At 45.9% G+C, this 22858-nt stretch overlaps 1 protein-coding gene and 1 pseudogene across 2 annotated transcripts in view; both read left to right on the top strand.

Moving 5' to 3' along the window:
* The window catches only part of LOC141112633 (adhesion G-protein coupled receptor G1-like), a 43498-nt gene extending 40635 nt beyond the window's left edge, over nucleotides 1-2863 (top strand). Inside the window, exons 13-14 of one of the 2 annotated variants that reach the window (XR_012236625.1) lie at nucleotides 657-2017; nucleotides 2093-2863. Coding sequence is in view for 1 of the 2 variants with exons in the window: in XM_073605603.1 (XP_073461704.1) it covers nucleotides 657-802 (146 nt within the window). In the remaining variant the exon portion in view is untranslated. Of the gene's footprint in view, nucleotides 1-656 lie in introns of both variants that reach the window. The other variant, XM_073605603.1, reaches the window with a different exon arrangement.
* Nucleotides 2864-19503: 16640 nt separating this feature from the next.
* On the top strand, nucleotides 19504-19608 carry LOC141113045 (U2 spliceosomal RNA; annotated as a pseudogene).
* The last annotated feature ends 3250 nt before the right edge of the window (nucleotides 19609-22858 follow it).

Raw genomic sequence — 22858 nt, forward strand, 5'->3', positions numbered from 1 at the left:
GGTTCTGTTCCAGCCCACCTTGTAGTCTCACTCCTCCTGCTGTACTGTCTGTGTTCCCTAGCAACCCTAGGTGGCATGCGGCAGTGTGGACGCACCCACATAACACTCTGCATTCACAAGTCACTTTGGATGTTCAAACATCTTGTGGTTTGTGGTGGAGCTGTGTGAGAATATTGTATGAGGGTGTAACCAGTCCGCAGATGGGGAAGGTTGGGGCCCACTCTGATTGTGGGTGAAGGGGGTCAGCTCATGTTGGAGGCTTATGCACACCCAGCATAGTGTTAAGGGTGTAGAAGATTTCGAAGAGGAAGTTAAGTAGCCATAGCATGACTCTTCTTTAATAAAATACCTTCCTACTGACATTCTGTTAAGGACTGGGTTCTAATTTAAGTCCTGTTGTGGGTGATAACAGATAGCGATTTTCTGTAGGTAGCGGCGTCAGCCTTCCAAGTTGCCTTTTGCTAAACTACTCCATCACCCCACCTGCAGATCTATACAGTGTTAAAGGCTGATCATTCTGTAGTCCAAGATAGGAACTCTTAGAAATAACAGTGGACAGCTCTGGATTTCTGGCAGGATCAGCAGTTTTTTTTTTATCAGATATAACTGAGCACTTTGGTGGTATAATTTAATTATCTCCCATCTCTTCCCACTAGGCCTCTTCATCTTCCTGTGGTATTGTGTGCTGTCTCAGCCTCACGCCAAGTACTCCCTGCGCTCTACGGACTCCACCAGTGCCACACCGGCATCACCACGAGCCGACCAGACCCTCAACAGCGACCACAAGAAACTTCTGACTTGACCGCCAGCTTATTGCCACCGCAAAGCAGCTTGTCTGTAGCACTTTAGTCACAGCACTTCGCAGGGTGTTTGACCCTTATATGGCCCCGATAAGCTTTGCAGTATGGATATCTGTATGGACCGTTCTGTATAATTCACTCCTCTCCAGATTCCTTAGAGCCCGGGTACCTGCTGGCAGGTATTGACTACATCTAGGTTGTAAGCTCTGCTGGCTGGTATTGGCTACATGCAGATTGTAAGCTCTGCTGGTAGGTATCGACTACATCTAGATTGTAAACTGTATTGACGGCTATCGGCTGCTTGCAAGTTGTAAACTCTGCTGGCAGGTGTGGACTACAAGTAGATTGGAAGCTGTTCTGGCAGATATGGACTACAAGTAGATTGCTAACGCTGCCGGCAGGTATCCGCTACATTTAGATTGTAAGCTCTTTTGGCAGGTGTTTACTAGACATAGAGCGTATTCTTTCCTGGTGGCTCTTATATGGAATAGTAACATGGATTGGAGGAGGGATCATTTTTTTATGTACAGCACAGGTATTCCAATGTAGCTCACACTGGAACATACCACTTTCTGTATACTTTGCTTGTTTTGGGGTTGTCACATATGATGGGGGGGGGGGGGGGGGGGGCTGCTTACTGTCTCCCCAAACAGGGGCATCAAGTCACACCCCTCCCCCACACACACGACTATGGCCCCTCCAAACAGAACACAGATAATCTACAAGTGCAGCTCCGAGAAGGTGTTGCTTGCAGCAACAACATTCCATGTTTATTTAGAAAGTATGGAGTATTGTAACTCTGCCCACCCCATGTTCCAATGTCCCCATGAGGGAAACAGAGACACACATATGACCAGATTATGGTTGTGGATTATAATTGTTGGATTATGGATTTGTATTATGACTGGTTGTTGTATTATGGTTGGTTGCATGGTTATGGTTGAAGGATTACGGTTGGTTGTGGGTTATGGTTGTTGGATTATGCTTGTGTGTTATGGCTGGTTGTAGGGTTTGGTTGTTGGATTATGGTTGTAGGATTACGGTTGGTTGCGGGTTATGGTTGTTGGATTATGGTTGTGTATTATGGCTGGTTGTTGGATTATGGTTGTGTGTTATGGCTGGTTGTAGGGTTTGGTTGTTGGATTATGGTTGTAGGATTACGGTTGGTTGCGGGTTATGGTTGTTGGATTATGGTTGTGTATTATGGCTGGTTGTAAGTTATGGTTGTTGGATTATGGTTGTAGGATTACGGTTGGTTGTGGGTTATGGTTGTGTATTATGGCTGGTTGTAGGTTATGGCTGTTGGATAATGGTTGTAGGATTATGGTTGATTGTGGGTTATGTTTGCTGGATTATGGTTGCGTATTATGGCTGGTTATAGGTTATGTTTGTTGTATTATGGTTGTGGATTATAGTTGTTGGTTGTGTGTGTTTTGCTTGCGTCACAGTGGGTTATGGCTAGTTGTTGGATTATGGTTAGCTGTAGATTGTGATTGTTGTATTATGGTTGAAGAATTATGGTTGGTTGTGGGTTATGGTTGTTGGATTATGGTTGTTTGTAAATTTTGGCTGTGGATTATGGTTGGTTGTAGATTATGATTGTATATTATGGTTGCTTGTTGGATTATACTCTCTTCACCGATAATTTCACCACACACAGAAAGATGCCTTACCAGGTGAGACATCAGTTACAAATATCCTGGTAGTTTCCATTATTAGTGGTCTGCAGTCTGATTCCCGGAGAAGAGGCTGGATGACCATGATGTTTTGTGATGGGGTGAGATGGAATATAGTCACAGGGAGATGGATGTCAGTTACTGTCCACTGGGAGGAATGGGGTTAATAATCTGCAAGGGGAGGAGGGGGGAACATTCCTCAGAACAATGGCATTCTTGCCAGTGTCAGCGTGTAACCATGGTAACCAAGGGGCGCTCAGTCACCCAGAACAAACGCCAACTGTGATGGCTGGCAGCCAATGAGATGTAGCTGCACACTGGAGTCCTATAAAGATATATAGAGGTGATTATGTATATATTGTGCTATAAATAAAGAGACTTTATCAATATGGTGTCTGTCTATCACAAGCTTCAGGGCCCCAGAGGGACAGCTGAAGGGCCACAATAAGAGGGGACACATAGGAGGTGTGTGTGGAGGTGGGGGCCATATGAGAGGACATGATGATCACATGATAGAACGAGGCGGCAGGGGGAATCCACGAGAACGGCTTTAGCAGTATGGTGGGGGGGGGGCACAGGGGGATGTTTTAACCTTCACACAAATATATGAAATATTCAGACTTATAGATGGGAATGTGCCAGAATGAATGTCTGTATAGATGACATAGGCTGTGGCATGGAGTGGTAGTGTTGCCAGGGCTGGCACTCATTGTGGTGCTGACTAGCAAGATGACATTCTGGGGTTTGTGGAATTACAAACAGGAGATGGGGAGTGTGGTGGGGGTAGGATGTGATGGGGGAGGGGGTGGAGGAGTAGGAGAAGATGGTTGGGTGGGGGTAGGAGTAGGTGGGGATGGTGAGGTGGGCAGGAGGTGATGGTAGGTAGGGGGGGGGCAAGAATAGGAGGGAATGAGAGGGTAGAAGTGGATCAGATTAGGAAGAGGTTGGGGGGCAGTAGGTGGTGGGGAAGAAGGGAATAGAAGGATATTGGAGTAGGAAGGAATAGAGAGGGCAGGAGTAGCTGGTGATGGGGGAGGAGGGATGGGATTAGTAGCGGATAGTAATAGGGGTTGGGTATAGAAGAGATTCAGAGAAGAAGGGGGGCATGGCAATAATGGGGATAGAGGGGGGCAAGAGTAGCTGGGGACAGGGGATCGAGGGGGATGGGAGTAGAGGAAGGAGGGGATTTAGGAGTAGGAGGGGATGGAAGTAGGAGAAGGAGGCAGGATAGGCGTAGGAGGGGATGGAGGGGGCAGGAGTAGGTAAGGATGTGGGGGTAGGGGGGATGGGAGTACATGGGGATGCATGACTGGGGGGGGCATAAAATGTGCTGCTTCTACTACCCGGATCTATACTGACACTGCTGGGGAGATCACCCAGTGTGGAAAACAGTGGGAGGATATATGAAGGAGGTGAAATCCAACCATGTGACCTCCTAATCAATAATAACATTGGCCAAAGTCCCATTATTACCAACTGGGGTACCTGAACTGCAAGAGATCAAAACCTCTAATTATTTGATAATTACTGCCGTAACCCATAGCAACCAGGTGTTGCCCTACTGCAATCACCAGGGAAGATTTGATTTGTGGTCGCACTTTGTTCCTCCTTATTAAATAAACTCCTCCCCCACATAAAGAAATGCATCAGCTGTATGGGGGTGGAGCTTGGAGCACGCCACAGCAAAGAACTGGGTGTGGCTAATTAAGAGGCGGTGCCTTATAAAAATACTCATTTAAAAAGGGACAGAAAGTCAAATGATAAATGCCATAGAGATAATTTACAGACGTCTCACAGATCAGGAATTGCACCATTATCAGCCAAATATCACTTTATTATCAAAATCTCAACAGACAGATAAAAAAAAAAAGCTTCAGATTGGAATGAGACAGATATTTTCTCTGTAAAATGGAACGCCCCTCCACCAACATGATGCGACATTTGTAAACTCCTTTGTAGGCATCTTTTACCCGTCTTCTTCTTTGCTGGGAGTGAACACGTATGCATAGTTTAGTGTACCGGCGGTGGTGTTTTGGTTCCCCTCTATTTGCAGAGGGCTAACATTCTTTACACAGTTTGCCATATGTTGTATCTCCAAACAGCCCCTGAACTTTTTAGGAGTACATAGCGTACAGACGAGAAGATTGTGAACAGGGAGGTGAGGTGCCTTGACTGCTGAGAAGCATAGGCTCTTTGATGACCAACTAATAAACCAATGCCCCCAAAAAGACACGAAAGCTGATTAGGTTGCAAATAGGGCAAGGCCACAGCTTTACTGAACTTCCCCAAAGTAACAACTTTCTAAATGTACCAAAAAACAATGGCAGTCACATGAGCACCCATAACATAAACTCATGTAGGCTTGTCTTTACCATCCCTGCCAGATAGGCATTAGACCGACCCCAGAATTTAACTTGATGTTGCTTCATAAAGCTATGCTCGCAATTGCTGGCAAGGTTAAAACCACCAATAAAGCTGTGACAAAACATCACAACAGGTGTGAGGTCTTTCTAACCAATCCTAAGGGAGCTACTTAACCACCTGCCAACCCACGCTATAGCCAAATGACGCCTACAACGCAGTCATCCAGTTCTGAGAGGGAGTCATATCACCTGTCATGCTCTGTGATCACTGTGTCCTTCGGACACAGCTGATTACACATCGGGGTAAAGAGCCAATCGCAGCGGCTCTTTACCAAGTGATCAGCTGTGCCCAATCACAATGTAAACAAACTTGCCGGTTATCAGCATTTCTTTCCTCCCGCTGTCACAACGTGAGGAAAGGAGAGAGCCGGTAAACGGCTAGTGTGAAAGGGGACATCCGCACTGATAATCAGTATCCTAATTATCAGTGCAGCCAATCAGTGCTGTCTCATCAGTGCCCATCACTGCAGCCTCATCAGCGCACATAAGTGAAGGAGAAAAATTACCTGTTTGCAAGATTTTATAATGCAGCGTACACACGGTCGGACTTTCGACCGGACTGGTCCGACGGACCAAGTCCAGCAGACAATCTGATCGTGTGTGGGCTTCATCGGACCTTCAGCGGACTTTTCCAGTCGAAAATCTGATGGACTTTAGATTTGGAACATGCTTCAAATCTTTACGTCATAACTCCGCCGGACCCAGAAATCCGCTCGTCTGTATGTTAGTCCGACGGACAAAAACCGATGCTAGGGGAGCTATTGGCTACTGGCTATTAACTTCCTTATTTTAGTCCGATGTACGTCATCACATACGAATCCATCGGACTTTGGTGTGATCGTGTGTAGGCAAGTCCGTTCGTTAAAAAGTCTGTCGGAAGTCCATTGAAAGTCCGTCAGACCAGTCCAGTCGAAAAGACCGCCCGTGTGTACGCGGCTTAACAGGAACTAAGAAATTTTTTATTTTTTTTCAACATTCTTTTTTATTTTTTCATTTAGCAAAAAAATAAAAAAACCCAGTGGTGATTATATACCACCCAAAAAAAGCTCTATTTGTGCGAAAAAAAAAAAAATTCATATGTGTACAGTGTTGCATGACCGCGCAATTGTCATTCAAAGTGCGACAGCGCTGAAAGCTGTAAATTGGCCTGGGCAGGAAGGGGTAAAAGTGCCCAACAGGCAAGTGATTAAAGAGGAGCTCCAGTCTCTCTCCCACCCACCAAAAATTAAAAGTCAGCAGCTACAAATACTGTAGCTGCTGACTTTTAAAATAAGGACACTTACCTGTCCAGGGATCCAGCAATATCCTCACCCGAGCCGATTCTTCAATCAGCTTCAGGTGCCAGCATCTTAAGTAAGGGGAACAGGCAGCGAAGCCTTGTGGCTTCATAGCCGGGTTCCCTACTGCACATGCACGAGTTGCGCTGCAACTTGTGAATGGTCCTGTGGTCCTTCGGGACCTGTGATGTGTCCCAGATGACTGCAGGGGAAGGAGGAGGGGCAGAACTGCCGGCCCATATACAGGTAAACAAGTGGAACTTCCCCTTTTGGGTGAAGTTCCCCTTTAACCTCCCTGTGTTAGGTTCATGCCCACGGTGATGCCATGCTTCTAGCAGTCAAGGCTCCTTTTCCTTAAAGGGGGGTTCAAGGGGCTTTCATTACTGCAGGACAGACGTAGGGGCCTATTCATAGAAATTTCACTGGACGATTGTCAGAAGCATTCACCCAGCAATAACGAACAATCCCTGTTTTTTTGCCTAAAATGTGTATTTCCTATGTTAATCAGCTCAATCTAGTGGCCATAATGTGGTAATTTCCTGAAATAACTCAATCAGAAAAATACACCAGAGGGAGCGGCGATCGAAAAAAGCCTGAGACCGAAGACATGGCAGTCATTACTTTACACAACCCATGGGACTAAACAATGAACTAGCACCTTGCATTGGTCTCCTAAATGATTTTAGTCTTGGGGTTGGGGGGAGATAACTGGACAGGTCAGGAAAAAGATAAGAAAAGAAGAAAAAAAAAAAAAATGATAAAAGAAGGGGGGGGGGGGGTGCAGGTCGTCTGAATATGATTCTCTGGACTTGTTTCCCATCCTTACAGTACATATATAAAATTGATTCGATTCAAAAGTACCGATTAGGACCACATGTTTCTTTAGATTTATAAGCAAAACTTTTTTTTAGTACAACTTTTTTTCCTTTTGGATAGAGTAAAGGGGGGGGGGGGGGGGGAGGTATATCCCTGGCAGTTTTTTTTTTCTTTTTACATCTGTATCCCATAGCCAAATTGGTAAGTGAGAGAAAATCCCTGCAAAATAAAAAGGGAATCCCTTCTGGCCCTCAGGTCATCCGAACTAGTGGCCCTCACTTACTTTTCTGGGGACATCCCGAAATTTGGGATTTTATTTTCACTTTTTTTCCCCCCAAATACTTTTTATTAAACAGTTTGAACATTTACAAAACACATACAAAAAGAGTATGTATAAGTAGTCTAGTAAAAGAGGGGCAAAACAGGTATATCATGAAATATCAGCTTCAAATTACCATAAGAACGAGTGTGGATGACCTCAGGTGGTCTCTGAATTATGAGACAATATAGTTTTAACCTAACAACATAGCCATATAGACGAACCACATCCCATCTCCATCTAGTAAATATATCAAGAATACCAGGCTATTGTCACATAACAATGCCCTCACTCCGTGTCTTATGTGTAATAACTATGAAAAAGCATATTACCCCCCCCAGGTGTATTTACTTTCAATGATCAGGACAAATGAGAGTATAAATCTCCATAATGGTGGCACAGGCAATAAAAGCCTGACAGGTGTTCTAATCCATTTCCACTCTGTCCAAAACTTTAAAAAAAAAAAATTGACAGTTACTTACCGATAACTGTTTTTCTAGGATATCTTCCAGGACGGCACACCTGAGAGATGAGAGGCTCCTCCCTACAGGAAACACAATCAATCGACAGCTGTTTTAAGTCCCCACCCTTCCCCTTGATCCTCAGTTTGTAGAGAAGTAACTCCTGAACCTGGTTCACAAGGGAAATCATTCCTCATAGGTACTCACCTTCTAGTGTTCTACCATTTTCCCTCCTCCAACGGGCGGGAAGTAGGCCTGCCGTCCTGGAAGATATCCTAGAAAAACAGTTATCGGTAAGTAACTGTCAATTTTCTCTAGTCATCTTCCAGGACGGCACACCTGAGAGGATAATCAAGTACCTCAGGCCTACCTTAGGGTGGGACCACTGCAAGACCCTCTTGGCGAACCTTGGTTCTGCAGTGAGTTTTACCTCCACTCCATATGCTTGATGAAGGTATTATAGCTGGATCATGCAGCTGGTCTGCATGTCTACTCCACCGAAGTCCCTGCCTTCTCTGCTTCGGATGCAGGATCTAGGTGGAGTGGGCTCTTAAAGATGGAATCAGAAAACATGTTAAACTTGTAGGTTATCTATGTTGCCTGTCTCACACATCTAACAACCCTGGCCTATTGTGCCTGTAGGTGCTACTTAGAACCCTTAAAGGTTAATCAGAGACCTGTGTTGTAAGACAAGGACACTAATTGATCACTAAGAGGGCCTGTCTAACACTACCCTGTTCAGGGAATTAAAACTGCAAAAAAAAAAAAAAAAAAAAAAAGGTGGGCCCCTAACAGACAACCTTTTTTGTTCATTTTTATCTTTACATCAGCCAAGACTAAAGGGAAGCCTACTTAAGGGTAATAGATTAACCGAGGCTTGATCCCTGGGTTTAAGGCATGCCCACTCTGTGGCTTTACTTACGCCAAAGTGCCTACTTCAGGAGAATAAAGCTCATAGCAGGAGTATAACACTTATACTGCTACATCTAGTTCTGCTAGAAGGGTGAGATGAAGGCCATGCACCGAGCCGTAACCTATTCGGTCGGGTGGACATCTTTATACTTCATCTTCAGGTCATAATACTCCTCTGAACAGAACTTCCCAAGTTCTTACTAAGCAGGGTGATTCTTTATCGCCTTCCTCCAGTGTCCTATAACCCTACTGGGCTTCAACCCTAGGAAATGGTTCCAGCATTCCTGAATGTATGGGGCTGAGGCTTTCTGACATGTGACGTCTGCCGCCAGAACTCCAGGCCCCTCCACGGAAAAGAGGGCTGAAATACAAAAGGTGATACATGCATTATTAATATCACAAATTAAAAAAGATCATAGATTGTGGACCCAGCACAATAGATTTAGACAAAAAGGACACAAGCATAGACAATAATGTGTATCTGAGTGTGGCTAGCTAAACCAACATATCAAATATGGGAGAGACCCAAATCTGAACTTCAATGTAGACAAACAGTCCTCACAGTCTGGTTTTCTGATGTGCAGCCAATCTGTAAAAACATTAAGACACACGCAAACCCTCAGTCTTGGTTCACACTGGGACGACTTGTCAGGCGACCTAGTCACCTGACAAGTAGCGTCCTGTTCTGTGCAATGGAGCCGTTCTAAATCGGCGCGATGCAAGTCGCTCCGGCTTAGAAAAAAGGTTCCTGTACGACTTTGGGGGCAACTTGCATTGACTTCCATACAGAAGTAGTTTCGCAAGTCGCCGCTGAGTCGTGTCCTGGGTCGCCTGAGGCAGTCGCGCTGTAAGTCGTGCTGCCTTAGTGTGAACCGACCCTAAATGCTGCGTGTTTCTGAAGTGCAGCTAGCTAGGTCATAACTGATAGAGATATAGATATAGAGAGATATATATATATATATATATATATATATATATATATATATATATATATATATATATATATATATACACATACATACATACATACATACATACATACATACATACATACATACATACATACACACACACACACACACACACACACACACACATACATCCACATAAAGGACGGGAGTCCTGTTTACGGTGGAGTTTTACTGATGTACAGCAAAACAGGGCAATAAATATAAGACAGAAAGACCCAAACTTCTATGTTGCGTATTTCTGATGAACCACCAAATACAGTTATAAGATCAATATGGTACTGGCTAGCTAAACCAACATAACAAGACAATATCTTTTCTGCTATGCAGTTCTGTAGTGCAGTCACATAGAACCAACATGGAAAGAACCCAAGCAACCTGCAGCATTGTGTTTTTCCGAAGTGCAGTAAGGTAAGGGAATCTGAAACAGAAAGCACCAACAAGCTTCAATGTTGAGTATTTCTGCTGTGCAGCCACATAAAAACAGACAGCCTTCCTAGCTGCGATCTTTCTGGTGTATTGCAAAGTAAGGCAATAAACTCCATGATGTCTATTCTTGTGTGTAGCAAAACCTCAACCAGAAGGGAAACTTAGGGCTCCCACACCTGTGCGACCCAACCTGCAACCGCAAAAACGCAAGAGAAAAGTCATACACTATGGCTTCCAATGGGAACCAATTGTGTCTGTGCAACTCCAGGTCGCGGCGCCACCAAGCAGACCCTGCTTTCTGGATCCACAGACCTCAAGATTACACAGGTCGCAGGTAACTTGCAATTTTCAGGTTGAACAAGCGAGGGGTCCCCAATGCTGTATCTCCCTGGAGGCGGGCAGCCAACAACCCCCTGCTGTGTATCCTTAAGAAGCAGCAAGGTAGAACAATGAGAAACAGAAAAGACACCCCTCCCTGCTGTGCCTTTCTGATATGCAGCCGATAAGGCAGTAAATATAGAACATACAGGACACAAACAATCTTCAATCTTTGTGTATGTCTGATGTGTAGTAATATACCAATACTGAGCAGATACGCCACCATCCTCAATGTGTCTCCCTGCTGAGGCAGTAAAAACAAATCAGAAAAGGACAAGCAACCCCACTGCTGTGTCCCCTCTGATATGCAGCCAATAAGGCAGTAAATGTAAGACATAAAAGGGACAGACAACCTTCAATCTTGTATATATCTGATGTGCAACAATATAACAATCTGAATAGAGATAGCACATCCATATTGAAGGGATTTGGCATGCGACTCAACATGTAAAATCGCATGCCTAAAATCGGCAACCTTTGCCGTTAATAGCACTGTCAGCCTGACGCCACTTTGCGGGGCTGCACCTATTACCAAAAGGCAGTACCAGTACTACCCCTGGCACAGGTTCAATTTGTATTTCCCCACAATTCAGGACCATCAATCTTCACTACTGCCTTTCTAATAAGCAACCAATAAGGCAGTAATACAGGACACAAAAAACCCCAGACAGAACTCAATTTTGAGTATGTCTGATGTGCAGCAATATAACAAATATGAGCAGAGATGTCATAAGACTCAATGATGTGCATTTCCGCCATGCGTCACAAGACCAGAAAGTACAGACCACCTTCCCTGTTGTATTTTTCTGATCTGTAGCCAAATAAGGCAGTACCTTTAGGATATAACAGACAACAACAAAGCTTCAGTGCAGTGCATTTCTGATGTACAGCACTATACCCCTTATGAGCAGAGATGTCACAAATCTCAATGTGTATTTCTGCTGTGCCACAAAATATCCCAGCAAGGACAAACCTTCACTAGTGAGGTCTACTGGTGAATCCCTTTATGCAATAACCAAACAGAGCAATTTGATCCCTAGGCATAGCCTGGGCTGTAGATACTAACACTTCACCCCCCAGTGAAGGAACAAATTCTAAAAATGGTTAGACACCTTACTATAGTAGCTGTTGTCCTACCTTACCTCCGTAGACTGAGCAAATGCTGGTCAGCTCACACACAGGTGGGGCTGATCAGAAACTAAAGTCTCAATGAGCCCCGCCCTAGAGACCAATTTAGGACAGCCTCTAGAAAAGGTGATCACCAATTTAGCCTGGAGGAAAATAGCCACCTGCAGGACTTAAACAAGCAATCATGTATCTATCTAGCTCTTGCATATGTTTGCACAGAAAATCCTTAATTAAAGGATATAGGAAGCGATTTATGGTAAATCGCCTTTAGATCTGTCACTGAGTTGACTGCAGCCCAAACCAACAAAAAGGTTTTTCTTACCTCCTGCACTTCAATATAACCACAATGTAAAGGTGGAGTGGGAGGTTGGGGCTTATGGCTTCGGATTCCTAGCAGCTGGGCTAATAGGGCCATATAACCTAGTGCACCTGCTGACCAGGAGAACTTACTCCTGAATCCTTCAACCATTGCACAATCCATAAAATTGTTCAGTGGTATACCTGGCCTGTAAGGAACTCTTTGTATCTACCAGCTCCTCCCCCCCTTCGCTCTATTCATCCCTACTAATGTCCCACAACCGGACATGTAGGGAGAGTGTTGGAAACCTACTGTTGTGATAACCACAGTGTCTCTGCTGTAAGAGGGAGCTGTGGCTGGTGGTATTAGCAGTAGCTTCTGGGCTATTTTGTTATGCAGACCCCAGGTCCTGCACTGCACCACTTAGTAAATACAGGGGGAAGGGGAAGAAATGCCTTACCTACCTCTTTCCCATCTGAGGTGGTTTAGGCACACTCGCTCCTCTGCACCACTTGTCCACCATACATCATCTCTGATGTAAGAGGGAGCTGTAGCTGGTGTTTTTAGCAGAAGCTTCTGGGCTATTTGAATCTAGACCCCAGGGGAGATTATCTCAAATGCCCAGAAACCATCAGGCTGGGATTGGGGATTTTGCAGCTAAATTCCCAAGGTAAAGGAAAGTACTCACCGTTGTAGTCTTCCCCTTTTTCCACAGCCACCGGGCTTGCTTTTCCATCCTTATGGTCCACACGCAAGGAGGATAGCCGCCAAAGTGCCCCCCCCAACTACTGTCCCCATAGGGAGCTGCAAGGTTAGGCTGTGTCCTGCCAGTCAGTATATACACCTGGGGGGGGGGCAATGCCGTACATTCCTCATTCCATTCTGGAGGTGGTTTAGGCAGACATCCACCGTAGTGAACTGGTGCCTCCTCGAAAGGAGGATGTGGGCGCCTGCTCCTGCTGACTCTCAGCCTTCCCTCCTGGGTAAGAACGCGGGTCGTTCAAGCGGCGCCCTCCCCAGCAGCCCACGCGGGCTACCAGGGGCCCAGGAGTCGGGGGCCCTGGAAAGAACTGACAGCCAGCACCCCTGTCTGAACGGACGCCCGGACAGGTAAGGGGGGGAGACAGGAAAAAGGCCCCTGAAGTTCTGGGGACACCACTGTACCCAGGGGCCTTCAGCTCTCAGGGGGGCTCTTCCAGTTTCTGCTGCCCCCCCCTGAGGAAAGGATAGGGGAACCCCCCAGGAAGGATAATTATATCCGGCCAGACCCAGAGGCCCATCAGGTACTAACCAGGCCCGACCCTGCTTTGCCTACGAGATCGGGCAGGCGGCGCCCTCTTTCACTTTCAGGGTGATGTGGCCGTAGGCCTTCCCCAGGCATTTGGTCCGGCTCCCAGGGGGGGACCACCAGCGCCAGGCTTCGGGTCATTTGAAAAAAACAAACGGTTTCGCTGTGTAGGGAGAAACACAATCAAAAACTGAGGATCAAGGGGAAGGGTGGGGACTTAAAACAGCTGTCGATTGATTGTGTTTCCTGTAGGGAGGAGCCTCTCATCTCTCAGGTGTGCCGTCCTGGAAGATGACTAGAGAAAATAGTTTTGCCTTTAGTTATACTTTGTTTTCTTCACCTGTCCAGGTTCTTCCATAGAGGTATTGTAGAGGATGGGTCTCTTCCTTTCAAAGGAACGCAGAATTTAGCTGCATTAAGGTATTGCAGATGGGATTTTTATAGGTAATATGGCTTTATGTATCAAAAAGACAGACAGAACCCTTAGAATGAGGTCATCTGGACATACTGGAGACGTTTTCCAGAAATCTCTGAACTTTGGTCACCAGAATCTGTGGATCAGGGAGGCTCATTCACGTGCTCAGCTCCAGCAATGGTCTGGAAGGTCCCATGGATCCTGTGGTTGACTGATGGCATTCTAGACCAACATTTTGTAGATGGTTTCCTGAATTTTTGTTTGCACGGAAGAATTTAGAGAGAGAGAGAAACCAAATTTTCTGTCATTGTTCAGATACAAGCTCCATGTTGAGGTCTTCTTCCCATTTCTTTCTGAAGGGTAACAATGGACTTCTGTAGAGCAGGAACAGCTACACCCTGATCGAGATTCAGCCAATTTTCGATCAGTATATGACCAGCCTAGGACTTTGATAACTCTATCCCTAGCATCCCCTGGAGGTGTGAAGCCAACCTGGGTCAGAAGAATAATCAAACGAATATGTGGAGGTAGGGACTGGCTGAATTTTTTGTAAAAAGTATGAAATCCATTATTAAATACATTTGAGGTAGGAGGAGGCGTTTTTTAATCTTTTGGAGGGACAATAATATGCACCCATAGGGAATCTGGTGGAAAATTGGGGAGGGTTAAAACCCATGGCAGATTTTATTCCCCACCCCTCATCAACTGTGTCCCTTTGCAGAGATTAACTTCACTTCCTGTCCCGTAGCCAAACAGGAAGTGAGAGGAAATCCCTGCAAATTATAAGCATTCCTTGAAGACCCCCAGAGCACCAGAACTAGTGTCTCCATTGGTAAATTTCCCCTCTATTACTTTTCTGGGGACAACCCAAAATTTGAGATTTTCTTTTACTTTCAATGATAATGGTAAACAGGACAAATAGAGGGTGAATCTCCATAAAGTGGTAGTAAACTCTGTTACACCACAGGTAAGTCTATAATAAGGCTTACCTGTAGGTACTGTGAAGATCTCCTAAACTTCTACTGTGTAGGAGATATTCAGAGTGCATGCAGCTGGTGACGTCACCAGCGAATGCGCGCTGACGGTCCAGCATACAGTGCCAGACCTTCAGAGCCTGTGCTGTAAACGGCGGCACCCGTGCGCATGCATGGGACTGACATCATCGCACCCCCAGCCAGAGGCTGCAAACCTCGAAAGAAGACCAGGGGGAAGATGTCAGCCCTCTTAACAGGGACAACGCGGCGCTGGAGGGCTTTGTTCAAAAGGTACACTATATTGTCAAAAGTATTGGGACGCCTGCCTTTACATGAACTTTAATGGCATCCCAGGCTTAGTTCGTTGCGTTCAATATAGCTGCAAAAGGTGGGCCAACTCAATAACAGCTTTAACTCTTCTGGGAAGGCTGTCCACAAAGTTTAGGTGTGGGTCTAGGGGAATGTTTGACCATTCTTCCAGAAGCGCATTTGTGAGGTCAGGCACTGATGTTGGATGAGAAGGCCTGGCTCACAGTCTCCGCTTTAATTATCCCAAAGGTGTCCTAATCGGGTTGAGGTCAGGACTCTGTGCAGGCCAGTCAAGTTCCTCCACACCAAACGCCCTCATCCATGTCCTTTTAGACCTTGCTTTGTGCACTGGTCCAAATCATTTGGTGGAGGGGGGATTATGATGTGGGATTGTTTTTCAGGGGTTGGGCTTGGCCCCTTTAGTTCCAGTGAAGGGAACGCTTACGCTAGGTTCACATCTATGCAAATTGGATGCGAATTTCCCCTGCATCCAATTCGCATAGCAGAAGAACGTGACCGGCTCTCTATGGAGCTGGTTCACATATCACCGGGGCAGAAGCGGAGCGCACTGCACAGAAACGCTGTGCTTCTTTGACTCAGTTTCAGGGCCGAATTCAGGCAAAGATTTGGCCCTTATTCGTCCCTGAAATGGAGAACAGGGACACACAGCGTTCCTGTGCAATCCACAGCCAGTTCCAGTGTGAACCGAGCCTTAAGGCATCAGCGTACAAAGACATTTTGGACAATTTCATGCTACCACCATTGTGGGAACAGTTTGGGGATGGCCCCTTCCTGTTCCAACATGACTGTGCACAAAGCGAGGTCCATAAAGACATGGATGAGCGAGTTTCAGGTGGAGGAACTTGACTGGCCTGCACAGAGTCCTGACCTCAACCCAATAAGAACATCTTTGGGATGAATTAGAGCGGACACTATGAGCCAGGCCTTCTCGTCCAACATCAGCGCCTGACCTCACAAATGCGCTTCTGAAAGAATGGTCAAACATTCCCATAGACACACTCCTAAACCTTGTGGACAGCCTTCCCAGAAGAGTTGAAGCTGTTATAGCTGCAAAGGGTGGACCAACTCAATATTGAACCCTACAGACTAAGACTGGGATGCATTGAAAGTTTCATGTGTGTGTAAAATACTTTTAACAATATAGTGCAAGTTTCTCATAACGTGCTAGTATGCAATACATACTAGCACATTATGACATTGCCCTGCAGGGAATTTTTAAAAATTTTTTTCCACTAACTGCAGTTTACTATTACTTTAACTGGGGCACAAACAGCAATACAAACAGTTAGGTGTCCTAATCCATCTCCACTCCATCCAAAACTAAAAAAAAAAAAAAAAAAAAAAAGAAGTTTGCATTTAGTTATAGTTTAAAGTGGTTGTAAACCCTTTACAACCACTTTTGCCTACAGGTAAGTCTAAGGTTTACCTGTAAGTACTGTGAATTTCTCCTAAACTTGCACAGTTTAGGATATATTTACTGTATACACATGTGCCGACATCAACCAGCACGTGTACTGAAGAAACAGCTCGTTCGTGCAGTTTCTTCAGCTGTTGTGCCATTACCGGCGGGTCTCATACGCATGCACGGGAGTGACGTCATCGCGGCTCCGGCCAATCACAGCGCTGGAGCCCGCAAACCCAGAAGTAACATTCTGGAGATGTGTCACCCGTCACAGAGGTGTGTGGGGACCGCTGCAACAGCTTCGTTCTAAAGTAAGTATTTCATAATGAGCTAGTATGCGATGCATACTAGCTCATTATGCCTTTGACTTGCAGGTTTTTTTTTTTTTACCAGGGTTTACAACCACTTTAACTGTTGATTTAATTTGGAAAGTTTAGAAGAAGTTAGGCAAGTGGTCATTGTCAGTGGGGGAAGGGACAATTTGCTTTTCTTTGCATATGCATTAAGATGCTATATCAGTAATGTCTATTTCCTTTCACTATGAGATGTGGTTATGTGTGGGAGATCAGAACAGGCCCATTGGTCTTTCAGAGCTCTGCTACCAAGCAGCCACATTGGTTGCTGTGTTTGTAGCAAGTTCTGTGGCATGGGGTGAGGCTGCCTTTGGTTGGTAGAAGTAGAGCGTTAAGTTGGCTTCTTACTGCGGTTAGCTTACTTTAAGGCTCGGTTCACACTTATGAGAATTGGAGCATGACAAGTGGCTGTGACCGGCTCTCAATGGAGCTGGTTCACACACCCCCGGGGGGGCTGCGGAGTGCACTGAAGAAGGGTCCTGTTCATCTCTGGCTCAGTTTCAGGTCCGAATTCAGGCAAAAAGTTGGACCAGTGAACGGGGACACACCAGAGCCCCTGCTGTGCCCCAGGCCGCACATAGCGTGAACCCAGCCTTAATGTGTTTATCTAGTTTGGTTTTATCTTTAAACTCCAGTCTCTGAATGTCTCCAATGTGCTGGGAGATTGTCTGCCCTCTGTGGAGTCATGCTTAGTCAGCACTACTCTGATATATGGAATGGGGGGCTTCTCTCACCAACATAGGATCACTATCCGGAGTGGTGTCTGTGTGAAGTACACCTCCAAATCTCTGGACACAAAACTTCGGTATCTTCCAGCAGACTTCATTAGGCCTCACGTACACAGGCAATAGCAAAAACGAGCTGCAAAGCCACTACCAACACCAGGTAAAAGAGGCTGTAAAAATGCACTTTTAGCAGCTTTTTCTATTGGCGTTAATGCAGGTTTAGCCGCGTTAGCTTTTAGCAGAGTTTCTCTGCTTCTATTTAAAATCAATGGTTCCCTATGAAAGCAGTCTTCTGATCCGACTTCCAGGTCATTGATTTGAATAGAAGTCGCACTCGCATCCAAGTCAGATCATGATGGTGCGACTTGTGCTCTGAGATTCTTGAAGAGGAAACCCATGCTAAAATTAAATTTAAAGAAACACGACGTGGGTTGTGTGTGTCTCTCTCTTTCCCCAAGATCCTTACCAGGCCCTTTGAGTCTGGTATGGATCTTGAAAAGAACTCCATGCCAAAAAATGGGGAAAACAAAAACACCATCCATCCCCCGCAGCCCAAGGTTGTCGGGAAGAGGCCCTTGTCCCCATCAACATGGAGACAAGGTGCTTTGGGGTGGGGACGCAGAGCCCCCCCCCCCCCCCCCCCAAAGCACCCACACCGCCCCATGTTGAGGGCATGTGGTCTGGTATGGTCCAGGAGGGGCTCGCTTGTTCAGATTCACCCATGCAGTCACCTTATCCATGATTCAGGGTAAAAGCCACTACCTGCAGTTTGTCAGCTGACTAGTCTGCTAGGAAATAACACACAAACACACCTCTGATGCTGGCAGTAAGATACGCCACACTGACACCAATCTGAATGCAATCAAATAGGCCATCCCATTCAGTGCCAGCCAACAGTAACGGCTTAGAGGCTGAGATGACGACAGAACTTCTCTTACACCTCTGGTCCAAACATTCCTGAAGTGGAGAAAAGAGGGCACAGGTGGTAAGAGCGAAGTCCACAGGAACTCACATTAAAAGGTTTCACTGAGGTGCATGTGCAGACCGATAAGAAGATCATGGAGGTGCAGGGACACAAGTCAACATTTATCTTGTAGATAAGCAGACTGGAAGGCAGCTGGCAGAAACACTGGAGGACTCGGAAAGAAAAGCGTTGTCTGAGACCAGCAGTGATTGGGACATGGGAAAACAGACAGCAGGCAGGGCATAGTCAGAAATTAGCAGGAGGTCACACCAGGAATCATAAGAGACAAGCTGTGGTCAGAATCAGCAGAGGTCACACCAGGAGTCAGAAGACAAGCCATGGTTGGAAACTAGCAGACGTCATACCAGGATTCAGGAGATGCAAGCTGTGGTTAGGACACAACAGAGATCACACCAGGAGTCACAAGACAAGCCATGGTCAGAAACTAGCAAAGAACATACTGGGAATCTACAGAGACAAGCTGTGGTCAGGGCCTAAATGAAGGTCACACCAGGAGTCACAAGACAAGCCATGGTCAGAAACTGGCAGTGATCATACTGGGAATCTGCAGAGAGAAGCTGTGGTCAGGAACATGTCACAATGGGATTTAACATAGACAAGTCATGGTGAGGAACTAGTGGAGGTCATACAAAGCATTAGCAGAGACCAGGAACAAGCTGAGGTCAGCAATGGGTAAGCTGACCTTAACAAGTTCAGGTTCAAGTTACAGGGCATCAAATGAAGACCGTCCAGCAATTCACTAATTCAACCCTGATCCTTAAAAATAGGCCATCTGGCACCAAGAATGGAGTTAGGCATGCATGCCTACATGTACCATTTGTGGACTGTACTAAAGGTGCAGAGATGAATAAGAAATACGTATCCAATATGTGATCTGGATACAATCCAGTAGGAGAAATCAGCCTTGGTTCCTAGGATAACTGAAATAATTTTTGGCCAGAAGAGTCTCATTGGTCTGACTGGTGGATCTTCAATGTTTACAGATGTGGCGATCATAAATACAGGATGTAGCTTTGTGAAAGCTGAGGGGCTCTGTCTATGCTTATTGATGGGGGGAGGGGGGAGGGGGGGTGACAAGCATTTGATCCATTTCAGCAGATTTTCCTTTGTTGGCGTCTGATCTGCATCCAAGATCAGACCCATTTCCAGGCTTCTCTGCCTTTTGGCTAAGATCAAGTGTAGTATCTGTTCTTATCAGTTTCCAGAGGAGGCGCTGTGCTACTCTTGTTGGGGAGGGCCAGCAAATCCAATGGTATTATAGTGCCTGGAAAGGCGGTTTCAGCAGGGACTATGCCGAGCTGCCCGACAGATACTGGGGGCCGGCCGATGGTTGAGTCGGAGCCGTCCAGAAGGGTGCTCCTGGTGAGGATGGGTGCTGCATTTGGGTCTGATCTTCTGGCCTAGTTCTAGCCCTGGACAGTTTTTCGGGAAGGAACGCCTGCTCGCCTATAGCACCGGGGTGGAGCGGTTAGTACTTCCCAAATGTAATTAGGTAGGTGTGATGGAAGCGAGGGTTGAGCCTGTTTGAGGTCCGGGCTCTCCACAAGCTTCCTGAACTTCAGGCCTTCCTGCTTGGGGTGGGGGCTGCTATGGTCTGGGTCGTTGGCCAGGGTTGGTCACGAAAGCCTATGGTGTATGTGCCCCTGGAGTGGCAGTCCAGGGGTGCCTGAAGATCACTGTGAGAGAGGGTCACTTTGATTTAAGACACCACGGTCACTGCACCATTACACGCTTTTTTTGCACCTGCCTGCTGGGCCAGGCCTTTTGGCTGGGACCGGAGGAATTTTTTTATTCCCGGCCAGAGGGCCTGGCCATTGTATTGCACAATGGCCACCTTTTCACTCTCCCTTACTTCCTTCTCCCCCACTTTCTTTTAATTTATTCCCTTTATGTGTCACTTTTTGTATTGTACACATTTTGCACTGTGTGATGAGTAGGGTTGCAGGTCCTCAGGCCTGCCCTGAAAGTCTTGGGAGGGGGTAGACATGGCCTTCTGGCTTGGTTCACCCTCACTCATGGGGTCTCCCTTTGGGGAAGCCCCACGGCGTACTTGGGGGGGGGGGGGGGGTCTGTTTCGGCAGTCACTCCAGAGAAAGGGGTCCGTCTGGTTTCGGCCAGATGGACCAAGTGCAAGTACAGTTGTCCCCGTCAGGAGCCTAACGCCCCAGGGGATTCAGGGCAAGGCCCTCTGATTTTAGAGGGCTTGTGTACACGTTGCACTTTTTTGTGTTTCACTCTTTATGTGTGTGCACATTTTTTTGGCACCCAGTGAAGTTTTTGAGTGTGTTTCACACACCATGGGCTTTAAGAAAAAAAATTCAGGGGTGAATTGTAGTTAACCTGGAACCAGTCGTCCGCATCAAGGAACTAACCATTCTGGCACCTGGCAAAGAATGTAATGTGAAGGATTAGCTATTTATTAAACAATGCAGTGTAGCAGGAAACAACATTTGTAGGTTGTGTCGGCCTCCCTCATCTTTTCCAAAAGAGCACCATCGGCTTCTCATTGGTAAAGATAATTTGGAAATGGATTTGTAAAAATGGAGGTTGGGGTCTTTTGAAGTTTAGGAGACCTTTGTGCCAATTTTCCTTTAGGATCTCCTCTACAGAGAACATCTGTAGGTCTGGATAGATAAAATGGGCATAGGCCCAGAGAGTAATGAAACTATTTCATTTTGAAAATTCAGCAGGTTCCTCAGGTAGCAATTTAATGGCATAAACAGAGTTCTTCAAAATCACCAGAGCAAGTGGACCCCAATAAAGGGGGCATGGGAATCACATCCCTATCTCCATTATCTGGTTGTGGAATAAAAATGGAAGATTGTCATTTTCAGGGCTTGTTCACCTTTTGTCACCCTTTGATGCAGTTCTGCAACAGTTCTCCAGTTTGGTTATTAGAGCAGAGACAACTCATTTTACTTTGGCAATCCAAGGTTTGTGGACTTGAGATGGCTGCAGAGACGCAGTAGTAGGATCTTTGTGAGCTGGTTGGCAGGCCAAGAACCGAGAGAGTAGTCGCCTGCCTGTAGATGCAAGATCATCCAGAGTTCCTCAGGATCCTGCCAGGCGCCACATTGGAGGACTAAGCAACATTTATCTTGCAGCTGTCATCATCTTGGAATGTATTGTTGTGGAACATGGAGACCGTTGTTGCTCCGTGTTCTTTAATGAGAAATTTGGAAGGTTGTGAAACTGATCAGGTATTCCCAGGTAGCAGACAGTTTTTTTCTTGATTTTCTAATGCAGGGGTCTCCAAACTTTCCAAGCAAAGGGCAAGTTTACGGTCCTTCACACTTTAGAAGGGCCAGATTGTGGCTAATGGGAGTAGAAAAATACCTGGTGGTCAGCAGGGGTAAAAAAAAAAAAAAAAAAAAAAAAAAAAAAAAAAAAAAAAAAAAAGAAGGAGGGGATAAAAAGGCAAACAAAGGGCCTTATCTGGCCCGCACATCACAGTTTGGAGACCGATGTTCTAATCTATTGGGGGATTGGGTTGTCAAATTAGCGTTTGTTTACCGCATGCGATAAGTCACGTGACCGTATTATTTGCATAAATTATTGCGCTAAAAAAATTCACAAAAACAAACAAAAAAAAAACACCCCAATCAAAATCATTATCGGACCCTTAGCTGAGCATGCAGCCCGGCAGGTCAGGAAACTGGGCTGCATGCTCAGATAATGGTCTGGCTTGTGTTTCTCCCCCCCCCATAACCTTTAATTGCCGACACGTTTTCTTTACATTCAGCTGTCAGCGGGAACCCCGCTGACAGCTGAAGAGTCATCTGTTAAAGGACATGGTGGCTGGCTTTCCAGCCCGCTCCTAAGCAAACAGCTCAATGCGATAAATTACCGCATAAAAACATGCAGTAATTTCCGTAGCAGTTATTTACCGCACAATCGTTAGTGAATTGCACTTTCAAAACTAATTTAAGAGAATTGGGGGGTTGATTCTGTAGATTACAGTAGAGACCCAGGAACAATGTGGTTGATAAAAAAGTGCAATATACGCAGAGCACAGGGGGGGTTCCATCAGTTCTGCCAGGATATTTTTCACACAAACAGACCATTATGTCGCATACACACGAGCGGATTTTCCACTCAAGCTTGCCTTGCATACACATGGGCACACAAAAGTTCTCTGAACTTTTGACCGTCAAGAACACGGTGACGTACAACACTACGACGAGCCGAGAAAATGAAGTTCAATGTTTCCAAGCATGCGTCGCATTGTTTCCGAGTGTGCGTAGGAATTTTGCACTTTGGAATTTGTAAGGGCGATCGCGTTTTCAGATAGGAACTTTTTCCGACCGAAAAATTGAGAACCTACTCTCAATCTTTTGCTGGTGGGAATTCCGCCAGCAAAAGTACGATGGAGCATACACGCGATCACATTTTCCGACCAAAAGCTCTCATCGGTCTTTTGCTGGCCGAATTTCCGATCGTGTGTACGCGGCATAAGAAGCATTGTTTTAACCAAGCAGAAGAGAAGAAAAGAGAAGAGAAG

Source organism: Aquarana catesbeiana, linkage group LG11 (genome assembly GCF_042186555.1).
Source record: "Aquarana catesbeiana isolate 2022-GZ linkage group LG11, ASM4218655v1, whole genome shotgun sequence".
NCBI classification, from domain to species: Eukaryota; Metazoa; Chordata; class Amphibia; order Anura; family Ranidae; genus Aquarana; species Aquarana catesbeiana.